This window comes from Podarcis tiliguerta (assembly GCF_965153285.1).
Source record: "Podarcis tiliguerta genome assembly, chromosome: 11".
In the NCBI taxonomy this organism is placed as follows: domain Eukaryota; kingdom Metazoa; phylum Chordata; class Lepidosauria; order Squamata; family Lacertidae; genus Podarcis; species Podarcis tiliguerta.
In genome coordinates, this window is record NC_139544.1 from 7,604,535 (window position 1) to 7,628,937 (window position 24,403).

A 24,403-nucleotide genomic window follows, 5' to 3' on the forward strand; every position below is an offset into this window, starting at 1 on the left:
GCACATTAGGCACCTGTCTGTGAGGTGTCAAATTCAGTAAGTGCCAAATTTGAGCCACAGCTACAAAGCAATTGCAGCTGTGGGTTGAAGTTCCTTTTTGAATTGTTCCAGCTTGAACTTTCCTGTGCCTGGAATTATATTGTTTCACAGAGCAGTGTGAGGTTCCAGGTCGTCACCCAGAGTTTGTGTTTCCTTTTTGAATAAGGCACGGTGGAATCTGTGATGTATTTATGGTTTATGGTTTATTTACACATATGTACAAACAGAGTGGGGGTGGTGCTGTGGTCTAAACCACTGAGCCTAGGGCTTGCCGATCAGAAGGTCGGGGGTTCGAATCCCCGCAATGGGGTGAGCTCCCGTTGCTCAGTCCCAGCTCCTGCCAACCTAGCAGTTTGAAAGCACGCCAGTGCAAGTAGATAAATAGGTATCACTCTGGCGGGAAGGTAAATGGCGTTTCCATGCGCTGCTCTGGTTTCACCAGAAGCGGCTTAGTCATGTTGGCCACATGACCCTGAAAAACTGTCTGCAGACAAACGCTGGCTCCCTCGGCCAGTAAAGCGAGAGGAGTGCCACAACACCAGAGTCGTTCGTGACTGGACTTAACTGTCAGGGGTCCTTTACCTTTACCTTTACAACCAGAGCCTACATCTCAAAAAGGTATTGCTTCTTCCATAGCCACAGCCTTGGATTCAAACAGACCACAAACATTGCTCTCAAGTGTTGCTCTGACTTTCCAGCTTGCTGCTGCTTCTGGCCAGTGGCGTAGCGTGGGGGGTGCAGGGGGGGCCGGCCGCACCGGGCGCAACATCGGGGGGGGGGGCGCGCTCGCACTCGCAGCTCTCTGCCCCTACCTGGCTCACTCACTCTCTCTCACTGCAGTGCTGGCTGTGCGAATCCGATCCGAGCCGCCGGGTCGCCGCCCACTGTGGAGGGGAGGGTGCCAGGCGTGCGGTGCGGTGCAGAGAGAGAGCGAGGGACTATCTGGGGGAGGGACAGTGCAGCGGGGGGGGGGCGCAAATTACTTGCCTTGCCCCGGGTTAGGGGGCGCAAATTACTTGCCTTGCCCTGGGTGCTGACAACCCACACTACGCCACTGCTTCTGGCCCTGATTACTGCAACTTTCAACTCTATACTCAGGCTTTGACTTTCTCACTATCGCATACAGACTACTCCTCTGCAAAAACAAACAAACACCCTCATAACACTGTGATGTCAAGTTCAGAAAAGGTGGGTGTGGTTCAGCCAAAATGGACTGGCAGGCCAATCTAACAAGGGCTGGTGGGCCTAATTTTTCTGGTGGACTGATGGGTTGCCCACCACTGATTACAGAATTGTGTTCTGCTTTTACATGTATATTTTGGCACTGAAAATCAGGATATAAATTAAATGAACCAAATAAAATGTGTTGCGTGTGTTTTGCCTTGTTTCATTGGCTAGCAAAATGAATAGAATATCCAGGGCAGGATAAAAGCGTCAGCCTGAGAATGGAGTCGGCAGTAGCTGTGTAAAAAGGGCAGGATGGCAAATGAAGAGCTTCCCCAGAGTCTTGAAACTGGCCCAAAGCAATTCTAATTTTAGCTCGGCAAGAGGAAAGTTGTGCCTGTGATGATTTAGCAATATCCAAAAGCACCTAAGGAGGATCTACTTGTAGATCCTGGAGTGCTCTTGCTCTTCATTATGGTTTCTGTTCCCCTGGACACTGAAGTATCTTTTTAACAAAACAGCATTGTTGTAGAATGGTAGCAATGATGTTACAAACTGGACACCCATTTCTGGGTTGATTCCAATCTGGTGGCGCTTGAACTCCGCAAACTGAGTGATTCTATTTATTTTGTCACCCGTGATAAGAATCATCTTCCTGTTGGAACCCAATAGTGAAATGTGACCAAAGCACACCATAAAGCTTGGGAGTACCTTGGTGTAGTGGCTTGCAAAGCTGAATTGTAAGAATAAAGAAGGAATGATATTAAAGATGCTTACCTTGTATGTATTTTGGCATATACTATAGAAGTGCAGCGATAAGTTTGGCATTTCCCAACTGGAACATTTTCCAGCCATATTTTATGTTTACTTAGAAGTAATTCCTGTTTGTTGCAGATTTTTATGGTATTTGCGACTTAATGTGCAGTCAAACCCTGCAGTTCTCAAGGAGTTTATTAAACCTACAACCAACAACACTAAACTCTATGGAACAATTAAATAGAATATGGATTATGACTGCATCCTTGTCTCATATTCACACCATTGTATCTACCAGCATTTGGGTGGTGCCTTTGTGTAGTCAGCCATGAGAAGCTGAGGGCCTACTGAGTTTTAAGACTGGTCCATAAATGCAATTTTCTGATAAGGTCCATTTTCTGTCTGCAGCCTTCCAGTTATTTACTTCATGAAAATGCTATGGAAAATATGAAAACTGCTTAACATCGTTCAATTCTATTATTCGTTCCGAAGGCCAGAGAAGAGTGGGCTTTGAAAACATGGCCCAGTTCTTCCTTAATGCCTAGTCACACATGAAGTCCCCTTTACCACTGGCCCACATTCTTCTCATTCACATTGAGGCACACCCATGTTCCTACATACACACATGGGGGTGGCATTGCTGTACTGCAGAAATGGAGGAGCACCAGAGAATATGGGACACCGGGAACCCATGGAGGTTGGGCGTCTCTCTCTTTGATGCATATCTTGGATTTATATACTGTATTCCACCTGTATAGAATACAAGTCATTACTTATTTCTATTATCCAATGGGCTAAAGCAGCTCCTACGAGATGCTATTTTCTTCCAAGTGAATACAGATGCAAGTAGTCCGTGTTACTGACACCATCTGTAATGAGAGACACTGACCTTTCACCAAATGCCAAAGTTCTTTAGTCACTTGGAAGGACAGTAACCGGTGTGGCAAATGCTGCTCTAGGTGATCATTTGTTTTGAAATTTCCTTTGAGGAGGAGTTTCTTATGCTTTCCTCTCTACAGAAAGCAAAGGAGAAACTAAAATGTGTGTTGATTTCTGTGTGGCTTGTAGAGATTAACAGATTTCTCAATTTCTTTTATTATTTTATGGACACCACTGCCTATCTACAGCTACCCGTCTTCTGGTTTAACTGATTTAGTATGTGTGTGAGTTTGAAGTAGCTTTCAGTTACCTGTACCTACGCACACTGATCAGATCACAGCACAAAAGAGGAATCTTGATGTGATCATGAAGTTGGGAGAAACTGTACAGACCAGTGGTCTGAACAAAGTCTAGATATCAACAACAAATGCAATTCACAATTGAACACATTTATCTAACTCTCATGCAGTACAGCCTTAAAATGCGAACTGCTATAACTGCTGGAATGAAAACTACATTAGTTAACTTGTTTGTATGACTAGGGTTTTATTGTTTTACATTGTGTTCTATATTCTGTTACGGCCTTTGGCTAATATAGAAATGGAACTGAATTGTAGCTGTGGCTGACATATCCCATTAAACAGATGAATCAACTTTTTCATTTGGGATCTACCACTAAATTCCAACTATCGAACTAGGAGTAATATTGACCATAGATATTTCACGGCACAGTATCCTCTGTCTTATTACCTCCCTTTGGCAATTGCTGCCCTAAAGGAACAACATGTGTGTACATATAAATACAGCCATGATCCTCCATGAAGGAACCCACATGGTCAAACTTTGGTTTGGCTTTGTGTTATGTGTAAACTGAACCAGTGTTTAGGGCAATTGAAATGGTTAGTAGTACAGAATAGGGTAGCTCTATCCCAGTTGTCTAAGGGTGGGATATGGCTATAGCTGTAGCAGTATAATTCTGTGCTTGTTCTCCCAAAGCTGGAGATGACCACTGTTAACTGTGCTGCATGTGAGCTGAAATAAAAAGAGGCCATAACAGTTTCCACCCATGTTCTGGATTAACCCATCACTCACATCATAAACATTCTAGTTTATTCAGACTACCCATGTATCCCTCTGATCTGCCCTGAAATTGCAAGCCGCCTACTGTGTAAGTTACAAATGAAACAGCTTTTTAGATTTGTTTTTAATGGCACAGCAAAATGCATTGAGTTTGCTTTTTATGCATATTGAAGTAATGGCTCTTTTGCATTCTGTAAATTTGCTTCAGTCCGTAGTTTTGCACAGTTATGGTCTTTGGTCCAGTTGAAAGGCACTCCAATGGCAGATGCAGCCGCCCTCTCCTCATTTAGCTGAATGCTTCTTGACCATGGCTAGGTATTCCTGCACATCGTCTGGAGACCCCAAGACAATAGGCACACGCTGGTGAATGTTTTCAGGCACTATGTCCAAGACAGCCTCCTTGCCTGTTGTTGCAAGACCTCCAGCCTTCTCGATGATAAAAGCCATGGGGTTGCATTCATAGAGGAGCCTCAACTGGAATTACACATGTTAAAAATAACAGATCAGGCATCAGCACTGCACTTGAGCCAAATGCTATACTCACAGGAAGAGTGTGCTACAGTTGTATAGTGCTCTCTGCACAGGTTTTCTACATTGCAAATGTCCACATGATTACTCAGAAATAAGTTCCATTGTGTCCAAAGGGGATTGCTCCTCAAGAAGCATGCTTCTAATGATAGTATTGGTGCAGGTAGGAAACTGAGGTTTTCATTCCATGTTTATGCTTAGAGAGGCAGTGTGGTATCATAGTTACATTTCCTCCAACATTTCTCCGATGAGTATAGGGACATCCTATTCTACATCTGGAAGCGTCTCCCGTGTTTGATTTCACCGTACACATAGACATATCAACATCAGTCACCTTGAGCCAATTGCAACCTCTCTGCCTTACCTATGTCACAGGGTTGTTGTAAAGAAAAAATGTGAGGGAAGGGATCATGTACAACACCTTCCACAGATAAAGCAAATGATATAAAATTTTAGCGGTAAGCTGCCTTGAGTCCTTGTCAAGGAAAAAGGTGGGATGATGCTGATGATGATAAAAACTGTGAGAATGATTAGGAACATACCAGAGAGTAAATCCTATGGAACTCAGTGGGACTTAGTTCTGAGTCAAAATGCTTCAGATGGCCGTGTAAGGCTGCCCAGTCTTGACCCAGTTAGGTGGAAGTAAGCTCCATTGAATACAGTGGGGCTTCCTTCTGAGTAGACAGTGTCAGATTCCATTTGCAATAAAGGACTCAACACTCCCCATGTTTCCTAAGAAATGTCTGGTTGCAGAAGCATTGCGATGGAAGACCTTTAAAGTGGACTGGTGACCTTTTCCTTCATTTGGTGCAGGGATTTTATTTTCCGCTTCTGCACTTGCACTCACCACTTTTAATTGTCCCCTGAGACGTGGAGGATAAGAGAAACGCGGGACATTCTGGGATCAAGTCAGAAACCAGGAGTGCTTTTGTAATATGGGGTCAGTTGGAAGGGCTGAAGTTACAGTAGGAATGGAGAAGCAGCAGACAGTTCTTGTTGGACTTGTTGACAGCACAGCATGGCCAATGGTCAGGGATTATGGTAGTTCTGGTCCAACAGCATCTGAAGGGCCATAACTTCCATATTTCTGAGTTAGTTGGTTGGATCATGTCAGGGAACTGCCATCGGAGCGGGAGGCGGAGAGGAGGCTCCCGGACGATGGAGGAGAGGGTCCTAGTAGGAGGAGGGATAGCCCATCCGCTGGGGAAGGTAATCAGCGTAACACCAGTGGAGAAGGGGAGGAGATAGAGGAATCGGAGAGGTGGCTCCAGGACTCTTCGCAGGAGACCAGCGGAGAGGGCACAAGTGCTCCTTTGCCCACACCCACCTTGCGCAGAAAGCTTTCGCGCAGGCAACGGGGGAGGAGACTGGGCATCAAACAGCTTTTATGTTGGAAGCGGTTTAAGAAATGCCCACTGACGGATTCTGCCAGCAACTGAGGCAGCCACGGAATACAGGCTGTCCTGTCAGAAAGGGTTCAGCCATGCAAGCTAGCCATGAGTAAAGGCAACGTATGCACAAGCAATCCCTAGAACCATTACAGATCAGAACTGCAGAGACCCCCAGGTTAGAGTCCTCACTCAGCCATGAGGTTCACTGGATATTTATTTAGTCATTATCTCTCAGGCTAAATGAAATCACAGTGATATTATAAGGATAAAAGTTGGGTGGAGAGAAGGGTGGGAACTATGTAGATCAGCGTGAGTTCTTGAGGGAAAGGTACACAGGTGCACAGCTGGTCAACCAAACTATGCAAGAGGACAAAGCCTATTAACAGAAGCAGTACTGCTTTGCTCATAAGTAGAGGGAAAGGTCCTGTTTGTGACATTCTGTGTAAATGAGTAACTGCCTCTTATCTACAGGCTGGAGCAAGCATTGTAGTTCAGATTAGGTTTTGGCTGAATAAACGCAGGTCCTTCCCTTGCCCAGTTAAGAGTTGGGAAAGAGTTTGCCATAGAAACCACCGCACTTTCTTCTCAATTGTTGGTAGGCTGGGATTATACTTGAATGCCATGTTAGAAAAAACCTGTGAAAACTGAATGCAACTCAATAATGGTTGCTCTTTTGTGGAGCAGAATATCCTACTCCTTATAATGATACTAGCCATCAAAATTGGCAATTCAACAATTAGGCAGATTAGTCTTGTTGCGGTCTCATATGTCAGATGCAAAGTCTTTTCCAAATTTCCCAGTTTTAGTTTATCCAGAATGAAGTGGTAGAATCCTGAGTGGTGATGTGGACTGTACCACTTCAGATCGCAGGCAGGGGATGCCATTTTTTATTTATTCCCTCGTGTACCAAGTTTCCTGCAAAACTAAAAGAACTAGCACATCAGGACAAAGATTCCAGCTCACTCCTTGGTGTGCTAGTTTTCTGATTGCAGAGTATGTTTTACACTTTAATTTTTAAATTTTGTTTATTAAATTCCTGCAGGAAACTTGGTACATCCAAGGATTACAGGGTGGTTTACTATATATATATATATATATATATATATATATATATATATATAACATACTAGTAAACGAAAACAAGAACTCTCCCCCAATAGGTTACCCCTATTCAAGTATCTAGTGTGTCATATCTAGTTTAGCCCCCGTTTCAAGTTGTAAGCTCATAAAATTTTAGCTTTAAGTTCCCCAAACTCAGGGGACAGGGAAAGCTCTGTATGTCACAGGCGATTTGGGACAGGGTGTGTGAGAGAAATAAAGCTGAGTGCCTAAAGGAGTGATGCCAAAAAGTACTGCAATCAGTATTAACCTAATTAGCAAGGGGAAAGGAATCCATCTGGTGATTATAGATAACAGCCTAGCCCAAGCGTATTTCATTCAGGAGCCTCTGATCCAGCACACAAAGGGGAAGAGATGTTTCCCAAGGATTGATGACATTTTACCTACCACTTATTTCAGTAAATCCTTGCCTGGAAAAGGGCAACATAATGATCCACCAAGCCCCATTTTGTGCCTTTTAGAATGGGTGCTCTACTTCTGTGATAAGCCCCTTACTATTTACTTTTTGTCCAGGTGCACTTTTAATTTATTTATTTATTTAATTTCTATACCAGCCTATACCTGGAGGTCTCAGAGCAGTTCACTTCCCCCAGAACTCCCTACACTTTTGGTTGGGAGCATCACCCAGTTCCTTGGACGTTACACCATCACAGCGCTGCTCAATTGTGTCCTATCTTGCATAGCAGAGAAGCCAGATACATACCGGGGGAAGCCAAATGACGACGGATAGTCCTACCGCTCATCTTACAAAGGGAAAGCATGAGTTCTCCCTGCCTGTTGTTAAATATAACAGTGCCTTTCTATGACCTTGACCAGAGTGCCCAGACTTTGATAACTAAACATGTAGTTTAGAAGGACATTCAGTTGTAAAACATGAAAAAAATAGAAGCATCACATGATGAATTCTTGTAAAAAATTAAGCATGTGCTAGCTATGTTACCTTTCCCTTGGGGCTCTTTGAATTGGCTGGATATAGGAAGATTCCTCCATACACCAGGGTACGATGCACATCAGCAACCATGGAACCTATGTATCTGCTGCCATAGGGAGCGCTACCATCCTAGAAGAGAAGATTGGTGAAATATTGTATAAGTGTTCTGAAGTTCTACATTCCCCAGACTGATGCGAAATGGATAGCAGCTGCCTCTGTCCCAGGCTGGGTCCAGATGGCAGCTTCCTGGTTGGGTGCTGTAGCATCCAATAGGAAGGACAGGAGGTGTTCCCAATAAATGGAAGAAGCCCTTTTGCCCAGGCCATCACTAGGCTCACTATAGGGAAGCCAGCCATGCAAATGTCAGTCATGCTTCTAAGTCACACAAGAAGACAAGGAATCAGTAAATGCTGAAGCACACCATCTGTGCAGACTGCAACAAAATTACAACATTCCTAAGCTGTAAGAAAAGCAAGCCAGTCAGTATGTGCAATGATCACTCATGTGCCTATTGTACAGTGGTGCCTCGCAAGACGAAATTAATTCGTTCTGTGAGTTTTTTCGTCTTGTGAATTTTTCGTCTTGCGAAGCACGGTTTCCCATAGGAATGCATTGGTGGTTTTAAGAAAAAGGCGCAAGACGTTTTCGTCTTGCGAAGCAAGCCCATAGGGAAATTCGTCTTGCGAAGCAACTCAAAAAACAAAAACCTCTTTCGTCTTGCGAGTTTTTCGTCTTGCGAGGCATTCATCTTGCGAGGTACCACTGTATTGTGTTTACTACTGCCTATCAGAAATTCCCAGACAGTACACTGGTAACTTGGTTGTCAAACCTAATCCATACTGGGAGTCTGTTCGACTCCCGGAACCGTTCAAAAAACAAGGTGCGGCTTCCGATTGGCTGCAGGAGCTACCTGCGCTCAATCGGAAGCCGCAGAAGTCGGACATTCGACTTCCGAAAAATGTTCGCAAACCGGAACACTTACTTCCAGGTTTGCAGCATTCGGGAGCTGATTTGTTTGGGAGCCAAGCCGTTCAACAACCAAAGTACCACTGTACTTATAAATGGTGTGAAGCTGAGTACTGTGTGCAGGTAACAATTCACACACCTTCCCATCCATTTCCCTAAGAAGAGTTTTCACACCAGGAAACTTCTAATGTTTGAACCAAGTCTTAGGGTTCTCTGGACATGACACAATGGCTACATCCATGGGTTCACTTTGCACCCACAAAATTGTTTCTAAGCTTTGTACAAAAAAGATTGGGTTGGATCCAGAGGAGCCTCTTTTGTTGAGAAAGGTGCTTTTGACCCAACGCACAAGTGAGGGTCCCACTCACTGTGAAGTTATATAAAGCAAATATATATGGACTAAAAGAAATGTTGTCTTCTGGAATATCTTGATGGCAAATTTATTTGCAGGATGTGAAAGCTTACCTGTGGAAATTTCTTATTCTTGAGATATTCTGTGACAGCAGGGTCAAAGTATGCAGCATATCCCTCGTTGAGGCTGAAGATATTTCCCTTTTTCTTTATTTTTACATCCCTGTTGACCAAAATGAATTCCCCAATGGCCTAGCGTAAGAAAAAAAGCAAGCCTTATCATTTGTACAGCATACACTTTATTTCTGAGTAAATTGCATTCATCATTTACAAGACAAAACAAAAAATACTGCTATGTGAATCAGTGTCGGACAAGTTAATACAGGCAAAATAGTGCATGTCTACAAATGAGGACCAGCCAGAGCATATTTACCAAATGCATCCAGTTCATGCAATTCCCTTATGAAGGTATTAACAAGAGCCCTGTGTGAAGGAGCGTGAGGTTTTAACTGGGTTTGGTGGAGTCACAGATTAAATTTGCTTTTTGTCTCTTAGCGTGTTAGGCTGCCAGGGTTGTAGTATGGACTGTTAGGATCTGTAATCATTGAGCGTGAGAGCTGTGTGTGTTACAAGGTTGGTGAATATGCACAGGTTGACTTCAACTATAGGTTAGTTAGCGAATGTGGAATTTGTGTGAGTAGAGTGAGTGGAAACTGGTTTTATGGCTTTTGATGTTTTATCTATTTTGTACGCTATATTGTTTAATTTTCTTTTCTCTTGTAAACTGCCTTGTGTTCCTTTCTGATAAAAGCAGTATATAAATATTTGGGTGGGAAACTTCAAGCACTTAAGAATACCTTTTCCAATATCCTGTTTACTAGGGCAAGGCCTCCAAACAGTTTGCAGCAACCTTTATCAATATTGCCCTGTTGAAATGCTCATGAAACCATTTGTAGGCAATGACCACACTGTCATTTCTTCACAGTTGTTTGAAGAAAAAAATGCTACTACATACACAGAACATAACAGTCTAGCTGCTAAAAAAGAAACAAAAATAAAGCAAAGGGCATGCAACTACTTGAGATACACATATTGGAGAATGCTGGGCTCTAACAATAGAAAATAAACTCCAGTTCTTTTAAACTGAACAAACATGGACAAACCCAAGCAAGGCTATGCAACCTTGCTTCATCTAGAAAGCAATTTTAATTGAAGCTGCACGGCATCAGCTATGTTGAAACATGCTTTCTATTGTAGAAGCACAAAGATGAAAAGATTCTAGGGTGTTTAAGGTGCCTCTCTTTCTAACACACACGCGCACACACACATACGTAAACACCCCACTTACTCTTTAAGACATCAGATGCAATCTGAAAGTGTACAAGAACATCTGTTAACATGGTTTTGTTGAGATGTAGATGAACAGAAGATAGTAGCCATTTCAAAACAAGGCTGAGGAAAACCTGCTGCCTTAAATTCCAAGCTCCTTAAATGTGTGGTTAGCCAGTGGCTCTCCAGATGTTGTTGGGTTCCATCTCACATCTGCCCAATCTCACGTGGCCAATTATCAGGAATGATGGGAGGCGAGTCCAGCAACACCTGGAGCATCATGATTAGCCATCCTACACACTAGTGCTAAAAGGGTTTAAATTTCCTAGAAGTCTTAATTTGATTATGATGCATAATCATTTTTCAGGATCGCTTGCATTTTGTGGGGATAATGACTGACCAAAAACCTGATTCTGCTGTGGGATGCTTTTGATAACTTCTGTTTTCTATGCTGCTGTGTCTTATTATACAGACTACAGGACATGCAAAGCTTATATTGGATAAGGGGGAGAGGGAATTAGTCAACTCTTTTTTCTTTCTTTTTATCCTTATGAGAGCAGTTCAAGTTTGGGATATTTTAAGGAACCAAGACAGTGCAAGCACCAGCTCTTTGGTGAAGCTGCACACAAAGTGTACACTGGGTTTGCACTCAGTATGCCACTATGATGGAATCCAGGGCCCCCTACTGGCACCTGCAAGTAGCAGGCTGGCTGGCACCTTGTTTTTCCTATCTGCTATTCAGATCTTAAAAATAATAATTGTACTCCACCCATCTGACTGGGTTGCCCCAGCCACTCTGGGTGGCTTCCAGCATATGTAAAAACATAACAAAACATTAAACATTATAAAGCTTCTCTATACAGGGCTGCCTTCTAAAGGTTATATAGTTACTCATCTCCGTGACATGCTCCACAGAGTGCGTGCCACTACCGAGAAGGCCCCCTGCCTGGTTCCCTGTAGCTTCACTTCTTGTGCCAGAAGGCCCTCAGTGCTGGATCTCAATGTCCAAGCTGAATGATATCACATCTGAATATGGAATGTCTAGCTATCCTGGCTGATAGCTATCTATGGGTGGAGCTGAAGTAGAACAGGCTGCAGGTGGTCTGCATGAGGGGAGCTGAGCAATGGTGGCAGTGACTTGGCAGGGTGAATAGGATATGCAGCACCCCTGTATTGGGAAGTTTTTAATGGTTGACGTTTTATTATATTTTGATGGAAGCTGCCCAGAGTGGCTGGGGAAACCCAATCAGATGGGCAGGGTATAAATAATAAAATTGTTGTTGTTGTTGTTGTTCTTTTCTAGAGGAGAGTTGGGTAATCTTTGGCCCTCCAGATGTTGTTGGCCTATGACTTCCATCATCTCTGACCATTTGCTATGGTGGCTGACTGATGGGAGTTTGAATCCTACATCTGGAGGACCACTGGTTAGCGACTTCCGTTTTAAAGGCACCAACTGCTTCCAATTATCTGGCATGTTGAAAATTCTGTACAATTTTTAACTTGTTTGTTCTACAACAACACTGTATTTTTTAATTTTCATTTTACTTAAAAAAAAAAGAGTTGAAAGATTGCAGGTATTTGCAACCCCTCTGTTTGTTTGATGCACAGGTGCATATTTTGGTCCTTAAAAAGTATTACTTCATTTGACATTTTTACGGTGGAATAAGCTCTATTAATTTCCCTTAGAATAAACTCATTTGTGTAAAATGATAAAAAATATTTGAAAATTTCCCATTTGTAGAAAATGATAAAAATATTTTTTTTAAAAAGCATGACAACAAACAATAATATTTTCATAGGCCATAACAGCACTCCTTACCGGATCAAGCATGAAACAGTTGACACCACATTCGAGAGCGAGAACAAGCATGGTGGCACTGCCATAGAGGGCATAACCAGACGCCACAAGGTTGCGCCCAGGCTGCAGAGCATCTTTCTCAGACGGTGCACCAGGAGAAGTCTTGAATAAGAGAAGAACACAGGAGGCTGCTTCGTGCAGAGAAAGGCCATTGGTCCATCGAACTTTTGCAGGGGCTTCCCAGTGTTTCAGACAGGCGTTATTCCCAGCTCTATGTGGAGATTCTGGGGACTGAACCTGGGATCTGCATGCAGAGAAACTGCTCTACCACTTGAGCTATGACCCTTCCCCGAGAACCTTAAAATCTGGACATTAAAAGCTTTTAACTTTAAGCTGTTGTTCTCTTCCCATGAAGCATCAAATATGGAGATGGTTAAAGAAAGAGGAAGAATCAATGTCAGGAGCTAAAACAGAATTCTATGAGGCTGGCACAAGTTTAACGGCTCCATTTATTGCTGGAGAGGAGTGGGGCTCTGTGGGACACTTGCCGTTCCTCATCACTGTAAGGTAAAGGTAAAGGGACCCCTGACCATTAGGTCCAGTCGTGGCCGACTCTGGGGTTGCGGCGCTCATCTTGCTTTATTGGCCGAGGGAGCCGGCGTACAGCTTCCGGGTGATGTGGCCAGCATGACTAAGCCGCTTCTGGCGAACCAGAGCAGTGCATGGAAACGCCGTTTACCTTCCCGCCGGAGCGGTACCTATTTATCTACTTGCACTTTGACGTGCTTTCGACTGCTAGGTGGGCAGGAGCAGGGACCGAGCAATGGGAGCTCACCCCATCGCGGAGATTCGGACAGCTGACCTTCTGATCGGCAAGTCCTAGGCTCTGTGGTTAGCCCACAGCGCCACCCGCGTCCCTTTCCTCATCACTGTAGCAAATTATTAATCTGAAGTATCTCATTAAGACTTCTGCTTGGCTAGCAAACAACTTCATTATTGGTTTGTGTGACTGTTTTATCTTTTCAAATTAGGTTGAGTAAGGAGTCACGTGACTGTCAGCCTCACGTATGGCCCTACTTGTGGGTTTAAAAGTCATGCTGCTTGCAGTTGCCATGTCCACAAGCATTCTGTCTCAGAATCCCTGGAAGTGGGCACTGGATTCAGGGAACATGTGGCACATGGCCCAATTCCCTCCCCTTTCCTTTTTAGAGTTCTGGAGCTTGGATGTGATATGTTGTACAGTGGTACCTTGGGATGCGAATGGGATCTGTCTGTGTGTGCACAGGTCGGCGCTTCTGCGCATGTGTGTGACGTCATTTTGACCGTCTGCGCATGCGCGCGCTGCGAAACCCAGAAGTAACGCGCTCCGTTACTTCTGGATTGCCGCGGAGCGCAACCCAAAAATACTTAACTTGAAGCACATTTATCCCGAGGTAAGACTGTATTCACAACTGTTTTTTACAAGAGTAAGGGGTCCCCAACAAAAGGTAGAGACTCCTGCCCACATTATCCACCTTCCAATTTAGGCTCCAAGTGCATCCCTGATTGGCATACCCACATGCGAGTGAAAATGGAAAAGTTTACATGAATTATTAAGCCAATTGTATACATGCCAAAGTTGCAATGGAGGGATATTTGAGAGTCGAGAATGACAGCACTGAGCTGGATAGGCCACTGGAAGCTCCTTTTGACCCATATATAGTAAATAAGCATAAAATAGATAAGACCTGGCTGTCAATACACTATCTTATTTTGCTGTATGGCTGAGGTTAGGTTTTAAGTTCCAGAGTATATGATTCAAAGACATCCTATTCTAGAAGCTAAACAATTAAAACGGGGTGTGTGCCTTAAACACAATCAGCTTGCTTATTTAAAAACATGTTAGTCCAGAACTTCAGGTCTCTTTAAACAGTTTAACTGCCTGTCAAAATAAGGTGCAAGTAACATCCTCTCTGGAGTTAACAGAACTCTTACAAACAAAAGTGCTTTGAGGATTACATAGCAAGTTTGCAGGTTATGCTGCAAGATCATTTCCCTGTGTGAAAAGTCAGTTTGCACCGTTAAAACCCATGGAACAGATTCTATTAAGCCAGCTAACACCAATCCACTTCAACAAAAGAAAATCTGATATAATTTTATTTTTGTTTCACATATTACATTCACTCTGTTCAGTTAACCCTTGTCCCTACTGACTGACCATGAGAACGTAAAATGTTCAATATTAACATAAGCAGAAACCCAGTCCTCAAAGCAGTGTATTTTCTTCATTACTCCTATTACCTCACTACTTCCGTAAGCAACCATTAAATATATCCTACCTTTCTGTAGATAGCAAAAATGGTCCCAATAGAAACAAGGCAGTCAATGTTAGATGAGCCATCAAGTGGATCCATGCAGACTATGTATTTGCCCTAGAAGATAGAAACATTCAAATATTCTTAAAATAAACTAGATGTGTATAGTGCTTGTTTCACTGTGAAAATACTCCAACTGAATAATGTTTTGAGGGTGATTTCAGGCAACATTCACACTAATGATGGCTCAATTGCCAATGGCTCTTATGTAGATGAGGATTAAGTGAGAAAGGAGAATTGTGTTAAATATGTGTTAGGTACCCACAACCTTTTTTTTTTTAACGTATTTTTAATTAAAAGTTTCTTGGTTTACAAAAGTATGTGCAATGTCTCTTTTTTCAAGTTACATTTTCTACAGATCAGTTTAATTTGCTGAGACATTGGTGTTACGTTAGGAAGAAAAGGGGAAAAGAGGTGGAGGGGGCCGTGGTGAGTGGAGGTGGAGTCGGGTGGCAATGTTTCTATTTTACTCAATGTATGTGTGGGGTTTTGTGTCAGTGTCACTTGTGCAGGTTCTCTTTACTATTTGCTTGTGTGACACGGGGACAAATGGATGAAGAAGCCTTCACCCCTGTATGGCTCCCCTTTATCACATACACAGCCCAACAAGACAACGACAAGAATCCACCAACAGCATACGAATCAATATGGCTAACCGGGTTCAAAAACACCCACTCACCCCACTCACACATGAAAACAAAATTCACCACAGCCAATCATAAACACACAACCACACCCTAGGCCAACAGGGAAGGGCTGTTGTACACAACTGATTATTTAAACTTTTGTTAATCTGATGAAAACTGTTGATGGCAGGGATAGCCAAAGTGGAGCCCCCAATATGTTGCTCAGTTCCAAATCCCATCAGCCCCAGCCATCATGACTTCGCTGGGGCAGCCATTCTCCTTCTCGCTTTTGTTACTGTGCACTTACAAACATCCCATGCTCCTTGTCTTCCTCCCTCTGCTTTTTTCTGCTACCATCACACTCTCCCAAATCTACCCGCCATCTTATCAGGCATGCAAGGGCATTGCCCATGGCAGCTTCACAGTGCTGCACTCCCAGTCCTTTACACACATTAGTAACACATGCACAGCTTTATTGCAGTCCATAGACACAAAATACACAGTACAACAACAGCATATATCAACACTTATAAAGGTGTAGGATCGGCCTTGCTAGCCAACACAGGAGCTTTAGCCTGTATGTACTGATTTCTCCTGGACTCCAACTCCCAACAGCCCCAGGCATGCATGGTCACTGGTCAGGGCCGATGGGAGTTGTAGTCCAGTAACACGGGGAGGACCTCAGGCCCTGCTGTGCAGCAGTTGTGGGGTGTGTCCCTGCCACCTCTATCCTCCCAGGCAATGTGTACCTCCTGCATTAGTAACAGGATACTTTTTGAATATCTCAACCAACTGGTGATTTTGCATATAGTGTTATGTGAAGATTCCATGCTGGCATATAGAAGACGGCAAGGAAAACCAGTCCTGTATTTGGTCCCATCAAAGGAAGTTGAAGTCAGGTCCATCCCGGTGGGGCTGGGTGCTGATAAGCGGACTTGCTTCAACATACCTTCTTCAAAACTTCCTCATATAATGCAAATTAATGAATTTGCTGTAGCTCAGGCAACAGGGAGTAAGAGTTTAGCGTGGACATCATCTAGTTTAGCCCTGACAGAAGTTATCAGGAAACATGGAATACCAATCCTACATTTTACAAGATAATGGGAATCAGAGACTGGACAGGGCTTAGCATGGAGAAACAGGTGGATGGAAAGGGTATTTACTCTCTCTGCTCATCAATTATCTTCTGCAAAATGCCTTTTCCTGGCTGTTTTTCCTGCAGTTGGGCTCACTTCCAGCTTTGAAAAACTTGGGAGAATCAACAGGCACTGAAAGGCTTATACGCACCCCTTTTGTCTACCAATTCTCCCCACCAATGCCCTCCCTACCATTTATCAACACAAGAAGGGAGCGTTTTCCCTCATAATGTCTAGCGCCACAGGCAACAGAGCAGAGCCTGCTTACGTTTTTCTGACCTCAGAAGGCCACTGCCCTTTGTCCTGTTTTCTGTATCTTAGGTTAATTTTTACATGTTTGAAGAGACAGCTGTTGCTCAATGCCAACGGGAAAGCAAGCATCGGGATAGTTTTGAGAGGTACTGACTTGTTTATCTTCTTCCACTATAAGGGCATCTTTGTTTTCTTCAGAGACAATCACACAAGTTGTGAAAGATGACTTCAGCATGTTGATCACCATGTCATTGGAAAGGACATCCAGTTTCTTGACTTGGTCTCCTGTGACATTGGTAGAACCAGCAATTCCATATCTGAACAGGGAAGAATAGATGACCAGTAAAAGATTTGTGTGTGTGTGTGTTTAAATAAGTAGGGACATGTCCCAGCCACTCTTGTATCAAATATGATTTAGATATCTCACACAGATCCCCAAATAATTTGGTTCCACCAGATCTTGTTATCCTCAGTGAGGGTTGCACCCTTACTTTCAATAATTAGTTAAGAGTTCTATATTGAGACAGGTAGGCAAGAAACACATAGACAAGTATCTTGACTTATTCATATATATATTTCCAAACTGATGCTTCTTTTGTAACTCTCAAAAGAGATCGCACCACCCTTCTTAATTTTCATTTTAATTCTTAAAATCTTAATACACTAGTAAGTTCTCTTACATTTCTTCAGAAAATGCTGACAACTGCATTTTTTAATTTAACAAATTAAAAAATAGCTGCAAAAGATGCCAATAGTGTTATTTCCACCCCCTGAAAGAGAATTGCCTGAAGAGAGTCAACATCTAGCAGTCTCCCCCAATGTGATCCAACCAGTTAAGCACTTTTAAATCTCACTGATTTGAACCAACAAGACTTTAATTCATGGTTAACTTCCATCTGAAATAAATGGGACTTAAAATGGCTTATTTTTAAACTGCCAAATATATACGTATTTTTTTCAAACAGGGGACAAACTAATTATTTGATCTTTGTTGTCCTTTAAAGCCATTTCAAGGCTGAATTGAGCAAGGGAACTCATGTGTGATTGAAGCAAGCACTCGCATATGAAAAAAGCGTACCTTGAACTGTAAATATTACCTTGCTCCAATGCAACAAAGCTGTCCAGATTATAATCAAAGAGGGCAAAGGCTAAAGCTTGCTTCTGTATTTTCCTGAAATTCTTTTAATGCTACTGTTTTGCTTATGTAGCCTTGTATTTTAAATGTTTAATATCATATAATTGTAATGAATTCATGCCATAATAAAATCACATAGATAAAATGTGAATACCACCCAGGACCACGTAGTAAGAGATTCCACTGAAATGTTGTCTGAGTAACACATTAACAATAATGCAGATAAGAGAGTCACAGTGTATCAATAGCACCATAAACGGCTACTGTTCAACTTTGCTTTAAATTACCGTATTTTTCGCTCTATAACACGCACCAGACCATAACACGCACGTAGTTTTTAGAGAAGGAAAACAAGAAAAACAAATATTCTAAACGAAATAGTGGATATATGATTTTTGTGGTTCATGATGTGGCCACAGACATGCGATCTGACGGTGAGTTTGGAGTAGCCCAATGCAAAAATCCTGAGGATCCATGTGGATCCATGCTTTGCAACCACGAAGGAGGGAAGGAAGGGGAACCATGGATCCTCTGCTCACGACTGCAGCAGATCCCCCCGCCACCCGCAGGCATTCGCTCCATAACACGCACATACATTTCCCCTTACTGTCTAGGAGGAAAAAAGTGAGTGTTATGGTGCAAAAAATATGGTAGCTATATATTGCAATTGAGGAAAGACCAACATAACCGCCTGATAAAGAGTTTTAACGAAATATGTGCAAACAGATGTACACATGGAGAGTGACAACATCAGTGTCTCTGTGCTTCCTCTTTCCATGAAGATGGAATTACAAAAGGTTGCACTTTCATCATGACTTGCTCATCAAAGAGTAAACATAGTAAAATGGCAATCGCGCTCAGGTTTCATTGTGAGATCTGTACTTCGAGGCTTTTTTCGGTTTTAGGAAGGGAGGGGAAAAAATGCATTTATATTGTGTTCCAAAAGATGGAGAAATATGGGACTAAACCAAACCTTCCTAAGCAAGGGTGCTTTTCCTCTTTCCTGTAGTGCTCTGAAATACTGTCAACTAACTTTTATATCCAGTTTAATTTATGTTCAGTTCATTAATTTATGTTTCCATGGAGAGGGAAAAACTAAACAGGAGTAAGCCACCAACGCCAACAGCTTTAAAATGAGATTTAAAAAATCATAGACTGTTGGTGACTTCTGGTCATTATGGCTGTATGCCTCTCAATACTAGTTGGCTGGGGAACAGAAGTAGAAGAAGAAAAGAAGAGTTTGGATTTGATATCCCGCTTTATCACTACCCGAAGGAGTCTCAGAGTGGCTAACAATCTCCTTTTCCCTTCCTCCCCCACAACAAACACTCTGTGAGGTGAGTGGGGCTGAGAGACTTCAGAGAAGTGTGACTAGCCTAAGGTCACCCAGCAGCTGCATGTGGAGGAGCGGAGATGCGAACCTGGTTCACCAGATTACAAGTCTACCACTCTTAACCACTACACCTCACTGGCTCTCAGTGGAGAGCCTAGATATCAACTTTGTGGGTTTCCCACAGGCATTTGGTTGACCACTTTGGAAACAGGATGCTGGACTAGGCAGACCTGTGATCTGATCCAGCAGAGCTGCTCTTACGTTATATTGTGCATACAGGATATGAAGAAATAGTGCGTCGTGTGAAGTAACCTTCATGCTGGCATACACCACCAGATTAAAATGCAGCCCCAAGATTTCCATTAGACAGGATGTGAAATATCCTAGTGCATGTCGTAAATACGGATATGGTATTAGATAGTTAGCAAATGAAACTTCATTGCCAAGATGAAGTATGTGATAAAAATAAACCCAGGACGGTAGAAAATTAGGGCTTGGGAGTTAATACTTGATAGATGCTAATTTAAGGAGCAAGCTCATTAATGTCAACAGGTCTACTCTACGAAAACCCTAGTTGAATACCACCCAGGGAGTATACAGAGAGCACCCGGCCCTGGACTCAAGGCTGATCTCTTTCTCAAGCAAAGACAACATTTGCTGGCATCTTGGTGGATCACGGACTGCTTCAGAGTGCCAAGCAGAACCCTCAGGAAAGAGGTGATGTCAAGAAAATATAATATAGGGAAAGACCACTTCCAGGTTATTGGGGGGGGGATTTGCCACTAGACTCCGGGAAGGGGTTTCCTGCGGTTTTGTGGCCCTCCAGACTTTCCTGGACTACAGCTCTCATCATTTTTACCTATTGATCATGCTGGTCAGGCTTATGGGCGTTGGAGTACAACACCCAAGGGAACCACGCTAGGGCCCTGGGCTGCTGACCCGGGACACTTGGCGGACGATCTGGGGTGGGGGACTGAGAAAGGCAAACCAAAGCGCCTCTCTCCGCTTAGGGAGGAGCAGCGACGGGCGAATTCAAGGCGAAGGATGCAGAGAAAGGTACTCGGCAGACTCACAGGTTAGCGATGCCCGCCTTGCGCACGGCGGTGGAGATGGCCTTGACAGCCGTGCACAGCGAGTTCAGGAGCTGCGTGAGCTCCCCGGTGCCCCGGGCTTTCCTGCCTTCCTCCATCACGAACCGAGTCAGGGTGGTCACGTTCGTGTCGAAGGTGGATCGGTCCGTCATGGTGACTGACACTGAAAACAGCGGCGGCGAGAGAGTTGCTGTAGCTGCGCTCTGGAGACGACAGCTTTCTCTGGAGCCCGGAACTATCTACCACTCCGGGGCGGGAAAAGTGGGTGGAAGGAAAGAGGCGTCGACCTTCCCTCGCTCAACGGACCAATCCTGCCAGGGGGCGGGGTGGGGGCGGCCCTATCCCGGCTCAGGGGCGGAGGAAAGAACTTAGGCACCTCTTTGCGTATCCAGGTGTTGCAACGTTCCATCGCTGGACCACTCCGATGCTGCTGGAGATGCTGGAACGGGGCGATGCCGCAGCTGCGCTCGCGTGGAAGGGAGAGGCGGAGGAGGGGGAAAAGGAGAAGCGGGAACCAGAGAAGAGGAAGGCGGGCCGGGGAAGTGGCCGACGAGGCGGTGGGCAGGGAGAGCCGGAGGTTGGCTCTCTGCAGCGGCGCTGGGCGCCTTTTTTGCCACGTTCTGTTTGCTTAGCGCTGGGCGGGGAACTTCCTTGTCCTCGTGATAATAAGTGGCAGTTTAGGCGGAACTTGGTATAGGGATCCTCTTGGGGACTTCGTTCAAGCTCTGCAAAGGCAAAAATAAAAATAAAAAGAGTGGTAAGAAAATTAAGTAGGATTCGTGGGGGCTTCAGAATGTTACAGCCACTGGAGCGTCATGTATTCCCGCCTTATTCGTCAGGTGCAACAACGTTTGAGTCGGCTGGTATCTTCTGCATCCTAGTGGACTCAGCTACCTTTTCACAATATTCTAATTTTCTGAGATTGTTAATTTGGGGTTTTCATAATCATCACAATTATAACAAATAAAGGCTTGACATATCTCGCTTTGCATGTCATGAGTCTAGCTCATATATTAGTTTCACCTTTTAAGTTGAATTACTGAAATAAATGAACTTCTCCATTATATTCTAATTTTTCGTTTTGTATGCGATATAACACTGTGACGCCAGATGGCGCTGTGGAATTCCGTTTTTGCCAACAGCGATTTCTCATTATAAAGGATGCAACGCATTTTTCTGAAAGTCTCTTTGGATGTGTCTAGAACCAGCCTGTGACAGTTACTATTACTATTAATGACGACTAGGAATACCTTCCAGAGGAAGAAGCCTTTTTACTTTCGAAGTAGGTGCCTTCCTGTGCCGAAGATGCATGGTGTTGGAAGGGCCATAGGAGGTCTGGTGCAGGATGCAACCCTCTAAAACAGAGGTCAGCAAACCTTTTCAGCAGGGGGCCGGTCCACTGTCCCTCAGACTATATTTTGAAGAAGAAAAATGAATGAATTCCTATGTCCCACAAATAACCCAGTGTTGCATCTTAAATAAAAGCACACATTCTACTCATGTAAAAACACATTGATTCTAGGATCATCCGTTGGCTGGATTTAGAAGGTGATGGGACAGGATCTAGACCCCAGGCCTTAGTTTACCTACCCATGCTCTAAGACGTGGCTGCAAAGCGAAGGAGAGCCCACCATTGTCTCCTAAGGCAACTGCTCCGCTGTCAAGCAGCTCTCTCCCTTAAATACCCCCACATCCTCTCAAAGGCTGTTTCTCACTTTCGTACAGCTTTTATCATTAGGATGTTTGTCCTGATGTTTAGCTGAAATCAACTTGCCTGTCATTTTCACCAGAGGAGCCAACTCCTAGGGTCCGAGGTCCCTTTGTGAACCCGCCCCCCCCCCCAACAGTTCTTGGGCATTGTCATTCAAATGGTTTGTGTACACAATGACTTGTGATTGATTATTCAGGGCAGAGCTTTTGTGGGCCTCCCCAATATTTTATTCAAGTTGGCCAGAGAACCATCCAGTCTTCATGCTCTTCATGATGACAGCCCTTCAGATCGATGAAGTCTACTGTCATCATGTTTCCCCTTAATCATCTCTTCTTGAGGCTAAGCATATGGGCCTGCAGGATCAGGTCAATGGGTGTATCCAGCCCTGCATCCTCTTGTCCCAGTACCAACCTGCAGGAAACCCACAGGTGGGACATGAGCACAGGAAGAGAAGAAGAAGAAGAGTTTGGATTTTATATCCTGCTTTATAACTACAGTGGTGCCTCGCAAGACGAAATTAATTTGTTCCGCGAGTTTTTTTGTTGTGCGAGGTTTTTCGTCTTGCAAAGCACCACTGCATTTAAACACTAACAGCGGCGGGGAGGGGTGGGGAGAAGCAGGGCAGCTGCCGCAGCCGGTACCTCAGACTCACCCGCACGTTGTGACCACCGCGCAACGCGGCTGCTGGAGGGCGGAGGGGCTCAGGAGCGCGACTCCGGCTGCAACGGCTCTCTGAGGGGAGCGCGTGAGGGGGGTGGGCAGCGGCGCGAGGCAGCCGGAAGGTCGGCCGTCAGCTGGAAGGTCGGAGGGAGCCGGAGGAGCGGGGAAGCGAGCGTGCGTGCGTGCGTGCAGTGACCATCGCCATGACACTAGAGGCAGGGCCGTTTCGTCTAGCGAAGCAAGCCCTTAGGAAAATCCGTCTTGCGAAGCACCTCAGAAAACGAAAAACCCTTTCATCTAGCGAGTTTTTCGTTTTCCGAGGCATTCATCTTGCGGGGTACCACTGTACCCTAAGGAGTCTCAAAGTGGCTAACATTCTCCTTTCCCTTCCTCCCCCACATCAAACACTCTGTGAGGTGAGTGGGGCTGAGAGACTTCACAGAAGTGTGACTGGCCCAAGGTCACCCAGCAGCTGCATGTGGAGGAGTGGGGAATCGAATCTGGTTCACCAGATTACGAGTCCACCGCTCTGAACCACTACACAACACTGGCTCCCCACCCCAGTTTCCAGCAGCTGCTGTTCAGAAACATTTCTGCCTCCAGCTGTGGAGGCAGAGCACAGCCAACGTAGCATAGCCCTCTCCTCCATGAATCGAACCTCTTTTAAGGCCATCTCGGTTGGTGGCCATCACCAGGGCCATCTTAAGTATATCCAGTGCCGTGGTGCAAAGATCCCTCCGGCACCCCCCGTTTTCCAAAGTTGCCGACCATTTTACAGCGCTGCCGGCAGCTTTGTGGGGCTGGAGGAGGCGGCCAGCGGCTGGAGGGCGGCTCCTCTGGTGGGTAAGAGGGGGAGGCTCCGGGCGTGGCACTGCTTCAGTGAGGCGGGCAAGGGTGGTGAGCTGATGCTGGGAGACACTGCGTCCAGCCTCGGCCTCTTCCCTGGCACCCTCCAAAACCTGGCGCCCCACGCCACTGGCCTCTATGGGCAAGATGTCCCTGGCCATCACTGCCTCCTATAGGAGAGTCCCATAGTTCCACTATGTGCTGGGTGAAGAAGAACTTTCTTTTACCTTTCCTGAATCTCCCAACATTCAGTTTCGCTGGATGTCCATGAGTTCTAGTCTTCTCTCTTTGCATCCAATAGTACATGTCACTTTATTCTGAATATTGTATTTCTTCTTTAACCGGAAATTCATTTTCTCTCTTTCCCCCTTATCCTACATATTTATATTTAATGTAAAAGAAGCTCATCGCTGTCATGCAACTCCATATGTTGGACATGGGCAACCTCAAATCCTATAGAAACGTTTTGAAATGGAATTCCTATTAAGTTGTTTAACACATAACAAAATATGTTCATATATATATATATATATATATATATATATATATATATATATATACACACACATGACCAAAAGGGCTATTTAACAAAAAATATTCCAGATAAATACACATGCCCAATCTATTTATTTTTAAAGCAAAAAAAATCAGGATTTAAGCTTCATACACAACATCAGCTCATGAGTTAAACCATAAATGATTTATTTCAAATACATAGCAATATTGTGCTTAATAGTTTTATTCCTAGTTGTTCCTGCTAAACACAGGAAGGGAGCGTCATGAATCAGATTTTCAAATTAGCTCAACTTCTATTTTCATGGAGAAATGAACTTTGTCTGTGTCAAAACTGTAATACTTTTCCTCATTGAATGTAAGTAATGAAACCATCCTGAGATTTTTAGATGCTTTAAACAAAATCAGAGTATTT

At 44.2% G+C, this 24,403-nt stretch overlaps 1 protein-coding gene and 1 long non-coding RNA gene across 2 annotated transcripts; one reads left to right on the forward strand and one right to left on the reverse strand.

The window, feature by feature from the left end:
* Positions 1 to 4,024: 4,024 nt before the first annotated feature.
* LOC310659735 (fructose-1,6-bisphosphatase 1-like) lies at positions 4,025 to 20,526 on the reverse strand. Its single transcript, XM_083403522.1, has 7 exons — positions 20,241 to 20,526; positions 16,854 to 17,016; positions 14,650 to 14,742; positions 12,353 to 12,493; positions 9,319 to 9,456; positions 7,897 to 8,016; positions 4,025 to 4,392 (listed from the first exon to the last, which is right to left on the reverse strand). Exons 1-7 carry the CDS (start codon positions 20,408 to 20,410, stop codon positions 4,201 to 4,203), a joined length of 1,017 nt encoding a protein of 338 aa, XP_083259648.1. The 5' UTR covers positions 20,411 to 20,526; the 3' UTR covers positions 4,025 to 4,200.
* LOC310659796 lies at positions 14,955 to 20,499 on the forward strand. The gene is made up of 3 exons (XR_014503014.1): positions 14,955 to 18,122; positions 18,489 to 19,053; positions 19,314 to 20,499. It is a non-coding gene; the product is annotated as an uncharacterized lncRNA (long non-coding RNA).
* Positions 20,527 to 24,403: the final 3,877 nt, after the last annotated feature.

Excerpts from the sequence above, each read along its gene's own strand:
- LOC310659735 (XM_083403522.1), bottom strand. The coding sequence starts at position 20,410 with ATGACGGACCGATCCACCTTCGACACGAACGTGACCACCCTGACTCGG. Across the intron at positions 17,017-20,240 it reads AAGGCGGGCATCGCTAACCT|ATATGGAATTGCTGGTTCTA; the intron begins GTGAGTCTGCCG and ends TTCCCTGTTCAG. Across the intron at positions 4,393-7,896 it reads CAAAGAGCCCCAAGGGAAAG|TTGAGGCTCCTCTATGAATG; the intron begins GTAACATAGCTA and ends GTGTAATTCCAG.